The following is a 22,760-nucleotide window of genomic DNA, read 5'->3' on the forward strand; positions in this document are numbered from 1 at the left end:
CATAGCAAAGTTGGCCAGACTTGACTTTTGGTTATATTAACATGATTTATGTTGTAGTTTAATAAGTATTCAGGATGATATTCAGGAAATTAAGTGCTATTGTCATAAAAACTAGTTTTACAGTAAAAAATGGGAGTGATATGTAAGGTGGTTTCTTTAAGGCAGATTAATAAATCACTCGATGTTACGTAATACATGTTCTCTTTATTATAGGTCAGAAAATCAGCCCTGAAGGAAAAGCTAAGATTCAGCTTCAGTTGGTATTGCATGCAGGAGACACAACTAACTTCCATTTTTCTAATGAAAGTACAGCAGTAAAAGAACGTGATGCAGTTAAAGATCTTCTTCAACAGCTGCTACCAAAGTTCAAGAGGAAAGCCAATAAGGAACTAGAGGAAAAAAACAGGTTAGAGCCTTCAATTAAAAATAAACCATTTTGGGTAATCTGTTAATATTATGCAGTAGTAATAAAGATTGATTGTAGTTTAAGCATCAGGAGTTGCTGTACCAGCTAATATACAGCCCTTTTTTTCCAGTGTATCTTATTTTCTCTGCAATTAGGCATGGAAAATTTCATTGTAGAACAGAAGGTTGCTTGGTGTACATTAGATATGACCATTTGATTCTTTGATAAACTCTACTTAATGTCTAATGAGCTTAACAATAAGGTTTAAATATCTTTTTCACAGAATGCTGCAAGAAGATCCTGTTTTGTTTCAGCTTTATAAAGATCTTGTTGTAAGTCAGGTGATTAGTGCTGAGGAATTCTGGGCCAACCGTTTAAATATGAATGCTTCGGATAATTCTGCAGCACCTAGCAAGCAAGATGTTGGCATTTCTGCTGCTTTTCTGGTATGTTCATTGATTTGTTTGATTTTTTTAATAGGATAAATGCAGATTCCTATATCTCTTCAATCATTGATTTTATTTTTAATTCAGCTCATACCTTTTGGTAGGTTTGGGTTAAAAGTGAGATTGCTTTCTTAGATCATCTTGTTAGTAATACTTGAAAACCTTTACAGAAAGAATTTAACTAGCGTAATACTTGCTGAATGAATGTTTTACTAAAAATGCTTTTTAAAAAAATATGGAAACTCCTAGCATGTTGAATATTGTGTACAATTTTTAAAAGATATTGCAGATAGTCCTTGATTTATAACCATTTAATGATGGTTTGAAATTACAAAAGCTGTGAAAAACTGACAACATTTCCTCAAAGTAACAATTGTTGCACTACCACCACCCTGGGGTCATGTGATTGTAATTTGTGTGGTTGGGAACTAGCTCACATTTACAATCATTGCAACACTTTGTGGTCATGTGATCATGATTTGCAACTTTCAGCTCCATCTTCTGACATGCCTTTCCAGAAGGCCTGTGTAGCTGAGAACCAAGCTATGGATTCAATCCATAGCTCAGGTCTCGGCTGCAGAGGCCTTTCCAGGAGGCCTGTGACTGCGAAATGCAGGTCAGAGCTCCATTCTCAGCTGCAGAATGAAGCTACTCCTTTGGCCGCAGAAGAAGTGGGCTGGCGGGGTGGGGTTGTCATTGCTGTCGCCATGAGGTGAATGGAAAAGACATTTCTTCCCCCCCCCCCCCCGAAAATAAGACCTGGTGCCTCTTTTGGAGGGGGAAAAAAACACCCGGTCTTATTTTGGGAGAAACACAATACCTGTGTACTAATAATTCCATTTGATCAACAATTGAACTAAATAGGAGCAGAGTCTCAGTCATCTCTACTAAGCTGGAAGCAAAAGCAGAAAGGGATGGGACAGATAATTAAAAATCCAATCCAAGCAACTGCCATTTTAAGTAACACAATGTCACATCTTCCAAAGACATCTGACAAAAGTCTGCAGAGTGGGATGAAAGCAGCGGACAAACCAAAGCTCCTTAAGGTACAGTTGCAAGAAAAAGTATATGAACCCTTTGGGATTACGTGGAGTTTTGCATGAATTGGCCTTAAAATGCGCTCTAAACGTGTAAGTCACAGCAATAGAAAAACACAGTCTGCTTAAAATAATACTACACATAAACATTAGCTGTTGTCATGTTTTAATTGAACGTAAGATGGAAACATTCACAGTGCAGGGTGGAAAAAGTATGTGAACCTTTGGACTTAATAACTGGTTGACCCTCCTTTGGCAGCAATAACCTCAACCAAACGTTTCCTGTAGTTGCAGATCAGACCTGCACAACGATCTGGAGTAATTTTGGACCACTCCTCTTCACAAAATTGTTTCAGTGTAGCAATATTCTTGGAATGTCTGGTGTGAATCGCTCTCTTAAGGTCATGCCACAGCATTTCAATCGGGTTGAGGTCAGGATTCTGACTGGGCCACTCCAGAAGGTGTATTCTGTTCTGTTGAAGCCATTGTTTTATTGAATTACTTGTATGCTTTGGGCCATTGTCTTGTTGCATCACCCATCCTCTGTGGAGCTTCAGTTGGCGGACATATGGTCGTACGTTTTCCTGCAAAATGTCCTGATAAACTCTGGAATTCATTTTCCCATCAATGACAACAATCCGTCCAGGCCCTGAGGCAGCAAAGCAGCCCCAAACCATGATGCTCCCTCCGCCACGTTTTACAGTGGGGATGAGGTTTTGATGTTGGTGTGCTGTGCCTTTTTTTTTCTCCACACATAGCGTTGCGTGTTTTTCCCAAACAACTCAATTTTGGTTTCATCTGTTCACAGTATATTTTGCCAGTAGTGTTGTGGAACATCCAGGTGCTCTTTTGCAAACTTCAAACGTGCTGCAATATTTTTTTTGGACAGCAATGGTGTCCTCCCATGTACTCCATTCTTGTTTAATGTTTTCCTTATTGTAGATGTGTCAACAAAAATGTTAGCATGTGCCAGAGATTTCTGTAGGGTCTTTATCTGATACTCTAGGATTCTTCTTTACCTCATTAAGCATTATGCGCAGTGCTGTTGTAGTCATTTTTACAGGACGACCACGCCTAGGGAGAGTAGCAACAGTGCTAAACTTTCTCCATTTGTAGACAGTCTGTCTTACCGTGGACACATGAACATCAAGGCTTTTGGAGATACTTTTGTAACCCTTTCCAGCTTCATGCAAGTCAACAATTCTTGATCGTAGGTCTTCTGAGAGCTCTTTTCTGCAAGGCATGGTTCACATCAGACAGTGCTTCTTGAGACTAGTAAACCCAAAACAGGTGTGTGATTTTAAAGGGCAGGACAGCTGTCAGCAACACATCCAATATCATCACACTGATTGGAGTCAAGCTTGGCTCACTTCTGGCTCCAATTAGCTCTTGGAGAAGTCATTAGGCTAGGGGTTCACATACTTTTTCCACCCTGCACTGTGAATGTTTCCATCTTATGTTCAATTAAAACATGACAACAGCTAATGTTTGTGTGGTATTATTTTAAGCAGACTGTGTTTTTCTGTTGTTGTGACTTACATGACGTTTAGAGTGCATTTTATGGCCAATTCATGCAAAACTCCATGTAATCCCAAAGGGTTCACATACTTTTTCTTTCAACTGTAGCAACAAGGGAGTCTCACTCATTCACCCCAAACAAATACATTTATTGGGGGTTGATTGGACACTCAACAGATGTTAAAAAATTGGTTTTGTTGATCCAACAGATTTGAAAGCATATTTATCTACATGATTCGGTCAGGTCTTGTGATTTCTCTATATTGGATGAATATTTTTAATATGGTAAGCCAGGTTTTAAGGGGAAAAGTTAAGATGTAATTCTATTGATATATTATTAAACCATATTCCAAACATAAAGAATTTGTGAAGGACTTTGGATCTTTGTGGTTGGAATGTTACAAAAAATATATAAATGTTCTTGGAAAGACAATTGTGTATCAGCATCAAAATGTATGTATTCTTAACTTTTGAATTTACCCTTCATTAATGCAATGGAAACACTGGAAAATATGTTTCTTTGTGCTCATTATTTGTTATTTAAATTTTTTTTATAAATATCTCACTTTATTTTTTTTTTCCTTGTATTTTAGTTTTTCTATTTTTGTTGAAGTATTTGTAAACTAACAAAAATAACGGGCAACCATTTTGAAGATATTTTTATGTTGTAGGCTGATGTTAGACCTCAAACAGATGGATGCAATGGACTAAGATATAATTTGACTTCAGATATCATTGAATCAATATTTAGGACTTATCCAGCAGGTAAACAAAACTATAATTAATATAATATAATAATATATAATATAATATAATATTTATTTATTTGTTTGTTTGTTTTTATATACCGCCCTTCTCATATATAATATACACATTTGTAACATTCCTGTTACACGTATACTTCACTTCTCTTCTGAACTTTAAATGTGATTTGAAAGTATCCCTTCAATTAAATATGCCAATTATGCTTTATTTTTTATATATATTGTGCTAAAGATATGCTTAATAATACTTTAAAATTCCCATAATAATAATGAGGCTGTATGGAGATGTGAATTCAAAGAGAGAAAATTGATTGAGAGTATGAGCATGTCCTCTCTGCCCTTATCAACAAATTCTTTAAAAGCTGTCTGGTCTTAAGCTCGCTTTTCCACTTGAAATACAGGTCGATGCATACCTAATGAGTAGTATGATCCATTAATTACCTTTTACAAGAAAATACCTCCTTTTATATCAGCTGAATTACTCATTTGTCAGGTGGTGCAGGTGTATATGGAAATGGAGACCAAGAATTAATCCAGAGTAATTTTATTCTGTTTCATTGTGGGGCAAACTCTGAGTAAGGATCCTGGTCAGTGCTTTCAGAGACATTGATGGAGCCTTCATGAGTTGTACAGCCACACAATTATTAGGCAGAATGTAGAAGCACCACAGACGGTTGAAGTTTGGAAGAGGGGTTCAATAGTGGAAATTCTCTATCCCAGATAGAGAATTCCTTGCAACACAGTTTATTCTCCTGGACTAATTCCAGTTTATTTACGGCTTGTCTGCTGTGTTTTTTTTCCCCCATGCTTGATACCACCTCCCATCATATAGACAATCTCATTGGGAAAGGTTCTGGAGTGATCAGGCCAAGAAGCAACTTATCCAAACCATATGCCCCAACTGGCACTGTAGATGTATGTTTAAGATAGTGAATGTTGCTGGTATGGTGTACAGTGATGATAATGTCACACTACATTTTGAGCATATGGTAATAGTAAATGTCAGAAAAAAGAGCCTGTCTATCCCTTAAATTGAAGGCTCTGATTTTCATTGCCGAAATACTCAGTTTCTTTATGTCGAATAAAGTACCCTATTTGCGTCAGGGAACAGTGCTAAAATCTTTTTTATTGCGTGCTGAATGTTTTTTTGTTTGATGTACTCTTTCATCTGAAATTCAATGTTTTAAGCTGATTAAAGAGTTTGTGATTACATGGTAACTATTAAGTCTTATTTTTTATGTTTATTATAGTAAAACTTAAATATGCAGAAAACGTTCCACACAATATGACAGAAAAAGAATTCTGGACTCGATTCTTCCAGTCTCACTATTTCCATAGAGATAGATTGAATGCAGGATCAAAGGACCTTTTTGCAGAATGTGCCAAAATGGATGAAAAGGGTATGTATATGAGCATAGTGGTAGTTATAGACAGCTGTATTAATTGTAAAATAACTAAACTATATGTAGTATAAGACTTTAGAAATACATATGTGCAGCTTCTTTAGAAGCAAGTGAGTAGGTTCTATGATGTCACCAAGAGTTCAGTTTTATAATGGAAATTACTCAGCTGTAAATCCTGATCTTAGTGATATTCACTGCCCATTTTTATGTAGGCAAGGTTAATTTTTTTCAGATTTCTTTTGTTTTATGTGTATTTATTTGTATATCAGAAGAAGAATGGAAATTACAGCAGCATACAATGATCTTTGCAACCTCCTTCAGAAAAGATTTCCATAATTTTGAGTCAGAAAATGCTAATACATCTGTAAGAAAACAGTGGACCAGTCAAAATTATAAAATCATTTTGGAGTGTCTTAACTGTATTATATAGGGGGACGCGGTGGCTCAGTGGGTTAGGACGCTGAGCTTGTCGATCAGAAGATCGGCAGTTTGATGGGTCAAATCCCGAGTGCCGCGTAGCAGAGTGAGCGCCTGTTACTCGTCCCAGCTTCTGCCCACCTAGCAGTTCGAAAGCATGTAAAAATGCAAGTAGAAAAATAGGGACCACTACAGTGGGAAGGTAACAGCGTTCCGTGCGCCTTTGGCGTCTAGTCATGCCAGCCACATGACCACGGAGACGTCCTCGGACAAGCGCTGGCTTTGAAACGGAGATGATCACCGGCCCCTAGAGTTGGAAACGACTAGCACGCATGTGCAGGGGAACCTTTACCTTTAACTGTATTATGTGTAATAAAGCAAAGTTGGCTGATTTACAAATTAGTCTAAAAGGAGAGGAACTTTAAAATTTATGCATGTACCGTATATACTTGCGTATAAGCCGAATTTTTCAGCCCACTTTTTGGGCTGAAAAATTCCACTTCGGCTTATACTCCAGTCAACAAAAAAACTTACCGAGGACTTGTGCGCGGCCGAGGCTTTGGTGCTTCCGGGATCGCGCGCACCTCTCCCAAGCCACCGCCGTCCGCAGACCTGCCGAAGTTTGGGGAGGTTTGGGGAGGTGCGCGCGCACCTCCCCAAACCTCCCCAAACGTCGGCAGGTCTCCGGATCTCCGTGCCCTGCCTGCCTGCTTCTTTCCGCTGCGGAAAGAAGCAGGCAAGCAGGGCGCGGAGGTCTGCTTCTTTCCGCAGCGGAAAGAAGCAGGCAGGCAGAGCGCGGAGGTCTGCTTCTTTCCGCAGCGGAAAGAAGCAGGCAGGCAGAGCGCGGAGGTCTGCTTCTTTCCGCTGCGGAAAGAAGCAGGCAAGCAGAGCGCGGAGGTCTGCTTCTTTCCGCTGCGGAAAGAACAGGCAAGCAGAGCGCGGAGGTCTGCTTCTTTCCGCTGCGGAAAGAAGCAGGCAAGCAGAGCGCGGAGGTCTGCTTCTTTCCGCAGCGGAAAGAAGCAGGCAGGCAGGGCGCGGAGGTCTGCTTCTTTCCGCAGCGGAAAGAAGCAGGCAGGCAGGGCACGGAGGTCTGCTTCTTTCCGCAGCGGAAAGAAGCAGGCAGGCAGGGCACGGAGGTCTGCTTCTTTCCGCAGCGGAAAGAAGCAGGCAGGCAGAGCGCGGAGGTCTGCTTCTTTCCGCAGCGGAAAGAAGCAGGCAGGCAGGGCGCGGAGGTCTGCTTCTTTCCGCAGCGGAAAGAAGCAGGCAGGCAGAGCGCGGAGGTCTGCTTCTTTCCGCAGCGGAAAGAAGCAGGCAGGCAGGGCACGGAGGTCTGCTTCTTTCCGCAGCGGAAAGAAGCAGACCTCCGCGCTCTGCCTGCCTGCTTCTTTCCGCTGCGGAAAGAAGCAGACCTCCGTGCCCTGCCTGCCTGCTTCTTTCCGCTGCGGAAAGAAGCAGACCTCCGCGCTCTGCTTGCCTGCTTCTTTCCGCTGCGGAAAGAAGCAGACCTCCGTGCCCTGCCTGCCTGCTTTCCGCAGCGGAAAGAAGCAGGCAAGCAGAGCGCGGAGGTCTGCTTCTTTCCGCTGCAGAGGTCCGGAGACCTGCCGACGTTTGGGGAGGTTTGGGGAGGTGCACGCGCACCTCCCCAAACCTCTCCAAACTTCGGCAGGTCTCCGGACGGCGGCGGCTTGGGAGAGGTGCGCGCGATCCTGGAAGCACCGAAGCAAGTCCTCGGTAAGCTCCGGGCGGTCACTTGCTTCGCGTCTCCTGAGGGAAGGGGGGGGCGACTGGAGCGGGCGTGTTTCCTCGCCTGCTGGGCGCCGCGATTTGCCCGGGGAACGCGCGGGCCCCGAATGGCAGCGTGGAGCGAGGAAGCGGACAGCCAGGGCTTCCCCGAGAGCCGCGGCCACACAGGGTATTCCTGTGTATTCAGGCTTGCAAAATGGCGGATCGAGCCTCTGCTGGCGGCAGAGGCTTGCAGAGCGCGGATCCAGCCTCCGCCGGTGGCGGAGGCTTGCAGAACGACGGATCGGCTTATACTCGAGTCACCAACTTTTTCCAGTTTTTGGGGGTGAAATTGGGGGTCTCGGCTTATGCTCGAGTCGGCTTATACTCAAGTATATACGGTATTTATTTATGTCCCATCCTCTTTATTTTATTAATAATCCAAGATGGCAAACATACCTAATATCCCTTCGTTTTATTTTCCCCACAACAACCACTCTGAGAGGTGGGTTGGATTCAGAGAGACTGACTGGCCCAAAGTCACTCGGCTGGGTGTCATTGGTTAAGGTGGGATTAGAACTCACAATCTCTTGGCTTCTAGCCTGATGCATTAATCCCTAGAGTTGTCTACAAAACACTGGTCCACTTTGCGTGTATGATGGACTGTCGTCTGTCATGACGAAAATGGCCTATTGCTGCTTCCATCCTCTCACGGATCTGGGTGGAGAATGTTCAAATCATCTTCTATTCTTGGTTATTCGCAGTTGATTGTTTCATGTGAGAGTTGGGATGCAGGCATGATGAAAAATCTCTTGTGTTTCCATGAACATAAGCATTTCTACCACCCAGAAATACGTCAGTGGATTCTCCCCAGTATTTAACGTTAAGTATATTATAATATCATAAACCATTATGAAATAGTATTCCATGAATAATTCTAAATTATTCATGAAACACTAATACTCTGACAGTTGTTCCTGGGACCTATACATGCCAATAACCTCTTAGAATGTGGGCAGTCTTCGGCTTATAGCCATTCGTTTAGTGACTGAAATTACAGTGGCACCAAAAAAAGTGATTTTCAGCTGTTCTCTACACTTAATGACCATCATAGCATCCCCACAGTCAGAATACAGGCACCTGGCATATATTTACAAATGACTGCAGTGTCCCATGGTCTTTGTGATCACCACTTGAGACCTTCCCAGCCAGCTTCCAGCAAGCAAAGTCAATGGGGGAAAACTGACTCGCTTAACCACCGCACTCGGCAACTGCAGTGATTTGCTTAGCAAACATGACAAAAAACGTAAAATTAGGCATGAATGACTTAACAACTGCTTTGCTTAGCAATGGTAATCCTGGTCTCAATTGTGTTCGTAAGTCGAGTACCACCTGTAATAATATCTGTGGAAAGTTCTGGTATTAATGTGAGGGGCCATAGCTTAATTATAAACCCCATATTTTTTTAATCCCTAATGTTCAATCTCTAGTGTTTAGATAGAATTGCAAAAGTTCCCTGAGACTCTGGGGAACCATTTCCTGACAATATTATGAAGCTAAGGGTGAAAAGTGTATGTTGGAACAAGGCAATGTCCTGTGCTTCTTAAGACTTTGAAATAGTTTATCCTTATCTATCTGACCCGACTTAAATTTGGTTCATTCTTTTCGTAGGGTTAAAAGCAATGGTCTGTCAAGGAGTGAAAAATCCTTTATTAGATTTAACTGCCTTGGAAGATAAATCATTGGATGAAGTAAGTAGAGATTTGAAAAATGTAACATAAATTCTATACTGAGGGTAAGCAGAAAGGATACTCCAAAAGATTCATAATTATTTAGCCATGACAAATGTATTTTTTCTTCTTTCATAAATGATAGCCTTCCTTATCAATTTGGATCCTCAAAAATAGATGAAATTATCTTTACATTTTGTGGGGATATTCACTCACTTCTTAGTTGCTCATTGGAGAATTTGCAGTGAAACTGGGGCTTTTCCAACATACGCTAGATTTGATCTAAGTGGGTATCACACATCATCTTATTCAAGCATGGATCTTTAAAAGATACCGGTTGTTAGAAGGCCCTGATAAGGTAAATTTATAACATACTGCTGATCCAAAGAAAATGTAATGCATCAGTGTAAGTGAAACCCAAATTGGCTTATGTTTCATTTTTATAAGAACCATATTCACATTTCTCATTAATTTTATTGCAACATCTAAATCAGGGGTGTCAAACTGCCGGCCCGCGGACCGGTTTCATCATACCAAAGCTGCGCTCACCCTATTGCCGGCAATGCAAAAAGTGTCACATCACGTGGCGAGTTTGACATCTGTGAATTAAATGAATTCACTAGTTTAAAAGCAGTTTGATAGCTTCAGAAAAACATTTCCCACTGAGCAATTTTGAATAATAATAAATAATATATTACTTAAGGAAACTTGGCTTTAATTGCACATAAATCGAAAAGATGTAGTAGATAGGAACTTTAGAAGTGGATTTTTTCCCCATAATCATTATATATGCTTTTACAGTGCTGTTGATATTGTTAGGCTTAAATTGTTTCAGTTTGATTTTCGTTCAAAGGCAGAAAAAATGAATTTCTGTGAAAACTGTCAAGTATACATGGGTACAGCCCATATTATAATTAGGTCTTCACCTGTCATGAGTCAACATATCTTTTAGGGCTTGCTTATTTCTTTGTGACAGGGTTACGGTGTTTCCTTGGCACCATCCACATCCAACTCTACAAAATCAATAAAGGAAAGTAGCAATGCGGCTATTATAAAACGCTTTAATCATCATAGTGCCATGGTCCTTGCAGCTGGGCTCAGAAAACCGTAAGTCTCGGCACAGAACAAATCTAGATATGAGGACTCTGAGGCTGGGAATTTTCTGCCTTTGTATTGTCACGAAACCTCCAAAGCAATGATTGAATAATGTAGTTTTAAACTGGCATACTTACTATGATATAATTGGGGGGGGGGAACAGCTCACACCTTAAATTGTCATTTGAAAATCATTGTCGATTGATTCTTCTCCAAACACCTCTCAAATATACACCCCTCAAATACGGAAGATTAGAGAAGATTTTCCAGAGCAAATTTGAAAGCACAAGGGGAAGGATCAATCCTGTAGTAAGAAAGCAATGAGGGGAAAAAAAACCTAGCATTTAGTCATGTATATACTGGCAAATTATTTTTATTGATTGAACATGTAAGACATCCCTTTTCAAAACCTGCCATACAATTATAATATTGCTAATGTAACTAAAATAATATTTTAATTAAAAATTATTTTATGCTTAAACTTTTTTAAACTTATGAAAATATTTAGAAAATCATAAAAGTAATACTATTGCTCAACTTTAGCATTTCAATTTGCAGTTGGAGGATTGTGTAACTGTGTTATATTTCTTCAATAAATATTCCTCTATATATGAATTCTATCACATAGGAAATATCTCAGAAAATATTTATAACACTTTTACCCCATGCAATCAAATGATTCCTGGTGACTTACAAGCTATATAAACAAAAGAGCATTGCATTCGTAATCCCATCTTTCTTTGCTTCATGTAATTCAAATCAGACCAGGCATTTGCTGATCCAGGCATCAAATAGATCTAAATCCACTTATTCATATTTAAAATAAGTATGTCACATGCTGTCAGACAAGCATTGTTTAGCTCTGGATTGCTTGGTATTTTCATTTGACATTTTTCTAGGGACAGAAGTGTGGAACACATGTATGTACAAGTTAAGTATGTATAAGACAGGCTTATGCAGAAATTGAATGATGACTTTGGCTAAAACAGGAGTCTGAGGGAAAAATCACATTTGTTTGATCTTTGAAATGTAACCCTTTAAAGCAGGGGTGTCAAACTGCCAGCCCGCAGGCTGGATGCGTCACGCCAAAACCGCACCCACCCCATTGCCGACAATGGGGGGAAAGTCGCGATACATCATATCACGTGACATTGGGAGTTTGACACCCCTGCTTTAAAGCATAGTATAAAACTAATTCAAATTATGTGAAGTGTGTTATGTTCTTTAAAGGAAACACAGTGTTTGGCCAAGAGAGCTATGGAGTTGACTTTAGAGTAAATGTTGGAGGATAATTTGTAGCTCTTGTTCTTACCACACATTTTTCTTTGCATGAATGTGTTCATTTCCATCTCCTCCTGTGGATATAAAACATTTTACATGGAGTATATTTCAGTTCTGCATGTACATAGAGGCATTTCAGACACACTCCCTTCTTCCCAGGGACAGTGAATATTCTGGAATAGCACCCCATGAAGCTTAAAAAGCTCTTTAACTAGAACAAAACAAATCCTTCACTTACCCAACTTTCCCATTCTACAACTAGAGATGTTTTCTGCTTTCATTCAAAAATGAATGGGTTTTGTTCATTCATTGTGCAGATTTACTTAAATATGTGTCACATATTCAGAGACAAAGCAATTGTAAGTACCTTTTGCTTTCAGAGAAGCACAAAATGATCACTATAGTGAGACCAACAGTATGGATGGAAACTCTAGAGATTCAGATCTCTTTCAGCCACCAGTAAAAAAGGTAAGAATATCATGCAGATTTATCCTTTTTTTAAATAATGCAGACCTTGTTTCTTATGTTAGGTTTTACAGAGCCCTGATTATGTCATCTCTTGTAGGTAAAGCTGCAAGAATCTATTGAATATGAAGATTTAGAAAACAACAACAGCATTAAAACTATTGCACTAAATCTAAAAAAATCAGATAGGTATGTTTTGTACATTGTGTCATTTTTAGCAAAATATTATTTGGAAAACTTGTGTGCATTGGTGTCTTTTGAGCATCTCAAAGAAAACACCTTGACAAGATAAATTGCTGCCCTTGAAATAAGGGTGAGATCATGTATTTACAGTTATAATTTAACAGGCAAAATAGGCTGTAAAAGAGTCATGATAATATTGCACTAAATATTGTCTGTGAAAATTGATATAACCATTGATACCTCGAAGTGGAAGAGACACATAAGAAAAAAGAAATCTGGGAAAAAAATCTCCTCGCCTATGGGTAGTAAATTCCACTAAAAACAGGAGTTACATCTGAGTAATTTTCATTATAAAAGTTTGCTGTAGCCCTTGATACCTTGCAGTGGATAAGACAATTTCTTATGTGTATTTATCTATTTGTGTATCAGAAGAAGAATGGAAATTAAAGGCGGCATACAGTGATCTTTGCAACCTCCTTCAGAAAATGTTTCCATAATTTTGAGTCAGAAAATGCTAATACATCTGTAAGAAAACAACAGACCAGTCAGGATGATAAAGTCATTTTGGAGTGTCTTAAATGTATTATGTGTAGTAAAATAAAAGTTGGCTGACTCACAAATTAATCTAAAAGGAGAGAAACTTTAAAATTTATGCTTGTATTTATTTATTCCCCATCTTCTTTATTTTATCAATAACCCAAGATGGCAAACATACCTAATGTCCCTTTCCTGCTCTTATTTTCCCACAACAACCACTCTTGAGAGGTGGATTGGATTCAGAGAGAGGGACCGGCCCAAGGTCACCCAGCTGGCTGTCATGGTTAAAGTGGGATTAGAACTCACAAATCTCTTGGTTGCCCCATTTTACAATCTTTCTTGCCAGTTATTAAGTGAATCACTGTAGTTATTTAGTTAGTAACATAGTTAAATGAATCTGGCTTCCCCATGGACCTTTGCTTGTCAGAAGTTTGCAAAAGGTGATCACGTGACCCAGGGACACTGCAGCTGTCATGAGTCAGTTTCCAAGTGTCTGGATTTTGATCACATGACCATGGGGATGCTACAACGGGTCATGAGTGTAAAAAATGGTCATGTCACTTTTCCCAGTGCCGTTGTAATTTGAACAGTCACTAAACGTTGTAAGTTGAGGACTACCTATACTATATTGTCTGCATAAGGCCCTAACGAAATACTTTTCTCAATCGATTTAGTAAGGAGAGATGAAAATCCAAGTTCTAAGCAGCCCATTATGGGATTTATGATAAAAGTTTTATCATTATCTGTGCAGTTTTGCTGCCCTGTCTGAGTTGAGACAGAAATGTTTTCCCACAATTTGGCCTGAGAGGTGGAAAAGAACAGATGTAGAATCTAGAAGTATTATATACAGAAGCCCTGAAGATGTGGACAATTTCTCAATGCTGAAGCACTAGGAACCAGTCAACAATGAATCAGTGGTCCCTGAGCCAGCCTGTTCTTCCACTAGGAGGTTTTCTAATGCTAGGCAATTATTTGGTTCCAGTACAGATATCTGGCATAGAATATACTGTATCCCGTTTTTTAGGATACTAAAGTCTTAAAAACAATCTGAAAAAACTGAAAATTATTTTTTTATTCTCTGAATGTTAAATTATAACCTCTTTTCTATTCAACAGGTATTACCATGGTCCAACACCAATTCAGTCACAGCAATATGCAACGAGCCATGATATTATTAATTCTTTGTGTAGTATTAGAGATGAAATGGAAGGCTATGTACCCAAATTAACTCAGGTAGGATAAACGTTCTTGCTTTTAAAAGAAAAGCAGTCAAAACAGTATCCTTAGGGTATTCTTCAGTACCCTAATCTTTGGCAGATAGGTATTGCTTGAAACTGCTTATTTATATACATGACTGAAGGGAATGTGAAATGGTTTCAGAATTATTTTCAAGAATCATGGGGTACTTGGCTTGCAGGCTAGAGGAACTGTTACTGTCGAGATTTCTGTAGTTACACATATAACCTATTTTTACTTATTTATTTACTCGCCATTAGTGCACATATTTTTTTGATAACAGTCTCAACAAGTTTCACTGCAGAAAGCCAGCTTGGTCTAATGGTTAAGGCACCAGACTAGGTTCTGAAATCAGACAGATTAACGTTTGCTTTTAATTTAGCGTTTGCTTTTAATTTGATGGATTTTAGTTATGCCGTATGTTTTAATTGATTATATTGAAAAAATAACTTGGCAATAATTAAGAGATGAGGTATTCTAGCTCTAATATATGTAGGTTCAAAAAAACCCCCTGCCACTTTAGTAGTATAATAGCTATCACAGCTAAGTCTTTATGATTCAAGCTCCATTGTCAACTTTTTTGGTTTTGTTGTAATACAAAACTAACTGAATTTTTTTTAAAACTATCCTTCCAGGTTCTCTCAAGTGGTGCTGCCAGTAGTACTATCACAGCCCTGTCACCCGGAGGAGCACTTATGCAGGGTGGAACACAGCAAGCCATAAATCGTAAGAACTTGATATCTTGGCTTCTTTGTGACTAATCAATTTGCAAAATCAACTCAGATGGTCATGTCAGTACAGTTGATAAAGCAAAGTTGGGAAAATAGAGCCTTGGTGGAGCAGTGGGCTAATGCCTCCTTAAGTAACACCAGCTGCCTGCAATTAGTGCAGGTTCGAGTCCCACCAGGCTCAAGGTTGACTCAGCCTTCCATCCTTCCGAGGTAGGTAAAATGAGGACCCAGATTGTTGGGGGCAATTAAGCTGACTTTGTAATAATGCTGCTTGGGGGTGTATGTGAAAGCCCTAATAAGCAGGCATATACATAGAATGAAGACTACTGCTAAGCTTGTAAGCCGCCCTGAGTCTTTGGAGAAGGGCGGGATATAAATGGAATTATAAAAAAAAATACACAGGACAGGACTTCTGAAATTGGTTTCCAACTTCTTCAAAGGAACTCCACTCTTAAGAGTGATGAATAGAATACCAGATCTGTTAATAAAGTATTTTAAACATTCTCTTGGGTTGGAAAGAGTAAACAGAATTAAAATGCATCATTGTACAGTCTAATGTTAGCTTACGTGTTGACCACATTTAAAACAATTTGCTATACCTCCAGTTTCTAATCTGCGGCACTGAGAGCAAATTCAAATTTTCAAGCATTCCTTATTACATAATCCTCCACACTTACTTCAGCATACCCAAAATAATTTCAGAGCCACCCCATAACTCCGTGGTAGTGAACCTATGGCACAGATGGCACACAGAGGCCTCTCTGTGGGTACACGCGCCGTCACCCCAGTCCTAGGCCTTCAACTGGGTTTTATAAAACCTTTTCGCTTTCGGCCTCTGCCGCTGTGCGCAAAAAATAAAAAAGGTTCAATCAATCAATGAATTTCAACTTCTCGCAGGGGGAAAAAAAGTTCTCACAAAGTTGGAATCGATTGATTGAACTTTTTAGTCCCAACCAGTCTGCCATTAACACTGCAGCCACACCCACCCAAAGGGCCACGCCCACCCGGCACCCAACGATACATAAGTGGGTTTTGGGTTGTAGTTTGGGCAGTCGGTCTCTAAAAGGTTTGCCATCACTGCCCTAACTAGTTTTTCTTCCTATATAGAGCAGGGGTAGGCAACCTCGGCTCTTTTATGACTCATGGACTTCAACTCCCAAAATTCCTCAGTCAGCATAACTGACTGAGGAATTCTGGGAGTTGAAGTCCATGAGTCATAAAAGAGCTAAGGTTGCCTACCCCTGCTATAGAGTATCATCTGGTCAAGATGTACACAATATGGACTTCAAGCCAACACTTATTCCTGCCTGGGGAAAGTTTCCTTCTAGCTGATGGGGGATAGTGGTGCTTTTTGCCAAGTCCTTCCTTTGTCTTGCAATTCTTGCTGTGTATCCTACAGAGCAGAGTAAATTGGTGGTCCCCTTCTTTCCCTTTCCTCCACTGGAAACCATTTGCTGAATCAAAAGCTTTTTGTGACCTGAAAGAATCCGTGTCCATGGAAAGAAGATCTTAAATGGCACTGTTAACCTGAGAGCTAAATTTTTTGAGATCTTGTTAATACGCATGACAGACCTTTTATGACTCTGTACTTTTCTTTCTTTATGTTAATTGTAGAGATGTTGCCAAATGACGTTCAGTCTGAACTGAAGCACTTATATGTTGCAGTGGGAGAGTTACTACGACATTTCTGGTCCTGTTTCCCTGTTAATACACCATTCCTGGAAGAAAAAGTAAGAAGAATCTGCATTAAGATTAATCAGTGTTTCATAATGGCAGCAGCCAATTAAAAACAAACATGCCCCTTATAATGATTATATAAAAAATATTACAGGGCATATGGGCATTGATATGTATGGTTTGCGCTGAAGAGAAACTTCAATAATTTTATAGCTTTTTGGTCACATTTTCTAGTTGCTGTTCCTTGCTTACATTGCAAAAGTTTCAAAATTTTGGAAGTGCAATATGTTACAGAAATTGTTTTATCTTAATTGGACACAAAGCCTGGACTGTATATCCAGTGTAGGCCAAGCACAATGCAATATTAGGTATGGCAAACAATATATGCATGGATTATGTTTCATCCCAACATGGACCCGGAGCAGGCAGTGGTGTTCTAGAGTAAGCTATGCTGACTCAGGAATTCTGGGAGTTGAAGTCCATGAGTCATAAAAGAGCCGAGGTTGCCTACCCTTGACTTAGACCATGCAGAGAAGAGAGAAGGGAACAGGGTGAGCCAACCTTCCCCTATTCCCCATATAAGACCTCTCCAGATTTGGCTGACCTCAAATCTGGAACCACCAAGATTTCCAGGCTTTGATTTGGCTGCACCACAACTCACCTACCAACCTGGAACTTTCACGCTATAACATTTTTGTTCTATGCACAAAACAACACACAGCTTTGTTTGATTAGATACCCATGATACTTATTAAAATGTATCTCGTAGATTCATAGATATTATTTTTGAAGGAATTGAGTGATTTTAAGCTAAAGAGACCCATGTGATTATTTTTTTTTCTATCTCAGGTTGTAAAAATGCGGAGTAATTTGGAAAGATTTCAAGTTACAAAACTGTGCCCATTCCAAGAGAAAATTCGAAAGCAGTATTTAAGCACAAATGTAAGAAAAAGCCATTCTTTTCTTTAATGTGTATAAGATTAGTAAATTGCTTTGTTCATAAATAAATCAGCCAATCTTAATGGTTATTAGAAAATAAAATGGTTAAATTAGTGAGACTATAGGTTTGGAAGCTTTTCATTGAATAAGTGTCTCTAGAGTGAATAATCACTACAGAGTCATAGGAACATTTCTATAATTATAATTAGATATAAGATAATTATACCTTTCATTTCTAAAATTTCCTATTGAAATTTAGATGACTTGTGTCTACTTACTGGGTAGCTTTCTGTAGATTGGGGGCGATTTTGATATATCCATTGTCCCTCAGAGAGATGTTTGATATAGGTTGAAAATAAATATGGTTCCCTTTCCTACTTATATGCAATTGTTAGGCAGTGAAAATATATGGCTTTAAAATGGGTAAAATAGTAAAATCATCGGTTGGTAGAGAAAAGTCTTCAATTCTACCTTTATATATTTCTTAATGTTGCTTATTGATTGTGGCACATTCTTTTGTAGTAGCAGCATTTCTTTTTGTAATAAAGTTTCTATTTTTTTTTCAGCTGGTAAATCACATAGAAGAGATGCTTCAAACAGCCTACAATAAATTCCATACATGGCAGTCCCGACGTATGTTGAAAAAAACGTGAACACCACGGTGTTTCCAACAGGGGACAAATTTGCAATAGCTGTAGGAGCACAACTACTAACTGTGTGTAGATCTTACAGAAATTGCAGGGGATGTCAGCATCATAAGGACCCTTTAAAATGATGCTAACTGAGCTTGCACCTTTTGGGAAGAGAACAGAGATTAAACTTGAAAACAAAGGAGTTTAAAGGAACCAAATCAGAAAAGCCAAGTGGCAAATACACACACACACACACACAAAGACACTGTTTACTGCAGTTACTCAGGAACTGCTTTTGATTTTCATAAGAGCTGCTTTCCGAAATAAAAACTTTAAGAGATGTGTATTAATAAACTCCAAGGTCGTTCATCTAATTTTTTAAAATGTATGGCACAGGGTAGAACTTAACATTTCTGTTAACGCTGTCTCCTAGCATTTTACTGATTTCTGTTTGTACTTTTAGAAACAAGTTTAAAATTTTACATGGATTAACTGTTTCAAGTTCTTAATGAACTTAGAGGCAAGAGGACAAGTTTTTGTCATGGTTTCCTTATAAAATCAGTCAATGCACAGAAATACTTAGTGTTTGAAGGAGACATACTTGCAGGCAGTGCAGAATTTTACGCAGAATTTTCACCAGCCATTGTTTTCATGTTTTCTTTGGAATGTGAGTGTGTGCTACTGCATTTTTTTTAGCTTTGTTTGGAAGTGAGAAAGTCATTTTTAATGTAAGTGTAAACACTTGCAAAAATAATAACTTTTATACTTTTCACAAAAACAATCTTAAATGTGTTTTCTTTAGTTCTTTCCTGATGACTGTTAACGCTGTATTTGGCGACTAGATAATCATTGAAGAGTGAATACCCCATATCTTTAAATATATTGGGAATCCTTACAACATTTAGATACAAAAGAGAGGCAGTTCACTCTTACCTAAAATGTACCTGCCGTGTATTAAGTACTTGACTTATTGAAGCAAAAGTAAACTTGTTTTGCATAATCTGTGGAGTCAGACTCCTTATATTTGTTGTCTTAATGTCTTCCTCATTAACAGTTCATTCTTGGACCAAGCAAATGGCTTAGCTTATATGTAATAAGATGTATTGAAATGATGAGCCAGAGGCTTTTGATTGCATAAACAATTTTACTGGCAGCCATTGGAAATGTGGGACCCTTCTGTTATATTCATGCCCCTCTCCATCAAAGAATACTAGAGTCGTATTACTAATTTACAGTGGATTGACATGGGTGGGTTGCTACCTCATCTCTATACACCGTAGCACTGATCAGTTTGTGAGCTGCAAGAGTTACTCCTTATATAAGAGCATGTACTTATATACCTGCTCTCAGTTTATGCCAGTGATTTCGATACATTGCAACAATTTAAACTTTAAGCAGCTACTATTCTGTACTGTGGGATAGACGTAAGGCATCAGTTTCGAATTTGATACTACTTTGGTTTTCAGAGAAGCTGCATGGTATGTACAACAAAATGATACTTGCATCCACTTGTCCTTTTAAAAAAAAGTTCCTTTGTATTTTACTTCAGTTGCCCCAGTTAAATCGATTTGTGGAAAGCTGAAATTAATCATGAAAAATAAAGAATTGATGCTGCTATGGGAATATCATCTTGCTGAGATATGATTCTGATAGTATGTGATTACTTAAAATTTATTTGGATAAGTTAATTTCTGGTGTCCTTGTCATTGTGCCCCAATTACAGTTTTTACACACAAATCTCAAACATCACCTCTGCAACAAAGGAAAGTTGAAACAGATTCTAAAGCAAAAGTGTTTTGATTGAGGTTGAGAGCTAGATTGACTTTTACAAACAAATTCTAGATCATATTAGATCTGTGAAGACATACATATTTGCACTGATATATCTTTGAGCAATAATTAAATGATGCAAGCTATGTGGTTTTAATCAAAACTTGTTTAGGCAGATAACTAGATTTATAGTCATTTAGCAAAATATGTATACCTTCTTCCTGGTCTTTTATTTAAATGTATAGGCTTTGAAGAATAACTACAGTTGAAAAAATATTAATTTTTTATCTATTATTCAACAAATAAAAACTATTAGATTATTCTACCAGAAGGTGGCAACAGCAACTATTTGTCATTCTATTTATAAACAGCTCTTTTCTACATTTGCTATCTGACTTGCTGATTCCATTTCTGCTGAAGCGTGGTCCAAAATAGATAAATGATTTGAATATTAACCGTGAAATGTCTTTTGCTAACCATACAAGCATTTAAATCTGAGCTTATATTTAACAGAAAATTATATAACTTGTATCACTGGCATTGATAAAAACTGTAGAATAAATGTCAATTCTCTACTCAAGTGTTTGCTGGTGATTTAGGATATATTTTATGATTTTTTCTTACATTCAAAGTTCTAAAATCATGTAACTTAGTGTTTTATGGATCTGAATATTTTAGAAAGCTGATTGTTTCTAATACATTGATCCATCACTGACTTTCAAATTGCAAAAAAAGTTAGGAATCTTATTGAACTTTTTTATTTTCTAACTTCTACTTTAGATTTAAAAAGTAACATTGCATTGGCAATCACAAGAACTACAGTAGTTAAATATTGTTATGTCAGAAGAAATATTTTTCAGTTTTTTAGCTATGCCACTACTTAGGAATAGACATTCTGTGATTTGGAATATTTGAGTTAGGAAAGTACCACTAATACACAGAGGCTAGCCTACATTATTGCTCCATCTGCCCTTTAGCGTTAGATCGATGTGGTTCCCACCCTATTGGCATTCTGTAAAGCCTTGAAGACTCAGTTCTGGACCTCAGGATGAGGTGGATGTGTGTGTGTATGTATGTATTTCTATCTGTACATTGTGCCTGGATTCCATTTTGCCTTAATTTCTATTGTTCTGTATGCTGCCCGGATTGTTTGACCTATCCAGTAGCAAAGAATGAGATGGAAAAAGTGCTCTTGACAGATTTTGCAGACCTTCCTGAAAACAGCCTATTCTGAAAAGACATTAAGAGGCTTTTATATTCTCTTGTCTAAGCTCCAGACTTTCAAGAGGCAGTCATCATAAAACCCCCTTGACAAAGCTTAATCTCTTAACAGTGTGAAACTTCTTGTGAGGACTAAAAGGCTAGATAAAAGGTGGGAATTGCCCTATAAAGTGCAAGGCTGGGAATTGAAGGCTTCGTGGTAAAATAAAAGGGATAAATCATGCCATAGCCTTTGCATAATCATGGTCTTTAGACAGCAGTCTGGTTGTAGGCTTTGGGATCTTCTGTAGAGTCTCAGAACATTTTTAATTGGGGCACTGTGGCTAGCATCATAGTCTGCCTGCTTATTTCAAATATGTGTCTGGTAAGTAACCCATGATTGGATTCAGGGTTTGAAATTTTAAGATTATTCAAAAATCTAACAATCGGCCTGAAATCATGGCTCAATGTGACTTTTTACTTTCTGTGGGAAATGAAAGGAATCATACAAAAGATGGAACCCCAATCGTATTTTTGTAGATGAAATTATAATTTGATTCAGTCTTCATTAATTTGCTCTTGTAGTCATTAGATCCATTCATTAATATGTATGCATCTTTTTTCCAAGGAGCTTGATGTACCGCCCTCAACTTGTCTTCAGAGCAATCTTGTGAGCTGATAATGTTATCCAACCAGTTTGCTTCACAAATATCTTTGGATAGCCAATAATGTTAAATGGTTGCTGAGCTTTTCAAAGCAGGCTACATAATTATTATTATTTTGACAGCCATTAATGTCATGGTTTATTTCTTGTTCCAGTGAAGAAACTCAGACCCAAGGAATAACCAAATACAAAACAACAATATGTCTGGTGACATTTGGGTGGATTCAGGCATCAGATGATTCACCTTAGGAGTAATGAAAATTTTAACAGTACCTGCTTTCTATAAATGCTTCAAAGAGAAATACCAACAGATAACACCAATCAGATTGATCATAAACTTCACTGTGTTGTTTTCTCCAAAAATTACTTCAAACTATTCTTGAAACTTTGAGCAAACCTTTCAGCTAATGGTTTTGTAGCTGGGTGGCAGGATGTTCATTTCATTCTTTTCAGGAATGTCTGAAACAGTTCAGCTACCAAAAAAAACTAAGATCCCTTGTGACTAATTGTATTGCCACAGTTGTCCTACCAAAGAGATCTCTATAGTATAAGTAACGTTGAAGAAAAAACTGATCTATTTGAACATGTCTCCTTCATAATTAAAAAGTTTGTGCCCATAAAGGGCCCTACAAAAGTTATATGAATATTTTGCAATGGCAAAGCAGGCCATTCCTACGGATAAATTGTTTTAGGTGGATTATTTTAGGTGGATATTTAGGCAAATTGGCTAATTAAGCAACTTTTTGCTAGCTGTTTGATTTGTTCTGTTTATAGTCAACAAAATTACAAACAAGTATTGTCATTGCCACTGAGGTATCTAACATGTAACCTAATACTCAGTCTCCAAGTTTGAACTATACAATGATTTTCAGTAACCACATAATACAATTGCTATCAAATGTAAGCT

The 22,760-nt window shown here is 38.4% G+C and overlaps 1 protein-coding gene across 5 annotated transcripts in view; it reads left to right on the forward strand.

Moving 5' to 3' along the window:
- Positions 1 to 22,760, forward strand: part of GTF2H1 (general transcription factor IIH subunit 1) — a 32,495-nt gene that overhangs the window by 6,060 nt on the left and 3,675 nt on the right. For 4 of the 5 annotated variants that reach the window (XR_014492508.1, XR_014492509.1, XR_014492510.1 and 1 more), the window contains 13 exons: positions 214 to 406; positions 690 to 852; positions 4,079 to 4,172; positions 5,422 to 5,571; positions 9,385 to 9,464; positions 10,420 to 10,550; positions 12,200 to 12,287; positions 12,385 to 12,473; positions 14,120 to 14,237; positions 14,876 to 14,966; positions 16,586 to 16,701; positions 17,498 to 17,590; positions 18,154 to 18,220. Coding sequence is in view for 1 of the 5 variants with exons in the window: in XM_083362460.1 (XP_083218586.1) it covers positions 214 to 406; positions 690 to 852; positions 4,079 to 4,172; positions 5,422 to 5,571; positions 9,385 to 9,464; positions 10,420 to 10,550; positions 12,200 to 12,287; positions 12,385 to 12,473; positions 14,120 to 14,237; positions 14,876 to 14,966; positions 16,586 to 16,701; positions 17,498 to 17,590; positions 18,154 to 18,240 (1,493 nt within the window). In the remaining 4 variants the exon portion in view is untranslated. Of the gene's footprint in view, positions 1 to 213; positions 407 to 689; positions 853 to 4,078; positions 4,173 to 5,421; positions 5,572 to 9,384; positions 9,465 to 10,419; positions 10,551 to 12,199; positions 12,288 to 12,384; positions 12,474 to 14,119; positions 14,238 to 14,875; positions 14,967 to 16,585; positions 16,702 to 17,497; positions 17,591 to 18,153; positions 20,565 to 22,760 lie in introns of those variants that run through there. The other variant, XM_083362460.1, reaches the window with a different exon arrangement.

This window comes from Vipera ursinii (genome assembly GCF_947247035.1).
Source record: "Vipera ursinii genome assembly, chromosome: 1".
NCBI lineage: Eukaryota > Metazoa > Chordata > Lepidosauria > Squamata > Viperidae > Vipera > Vipera ursinii.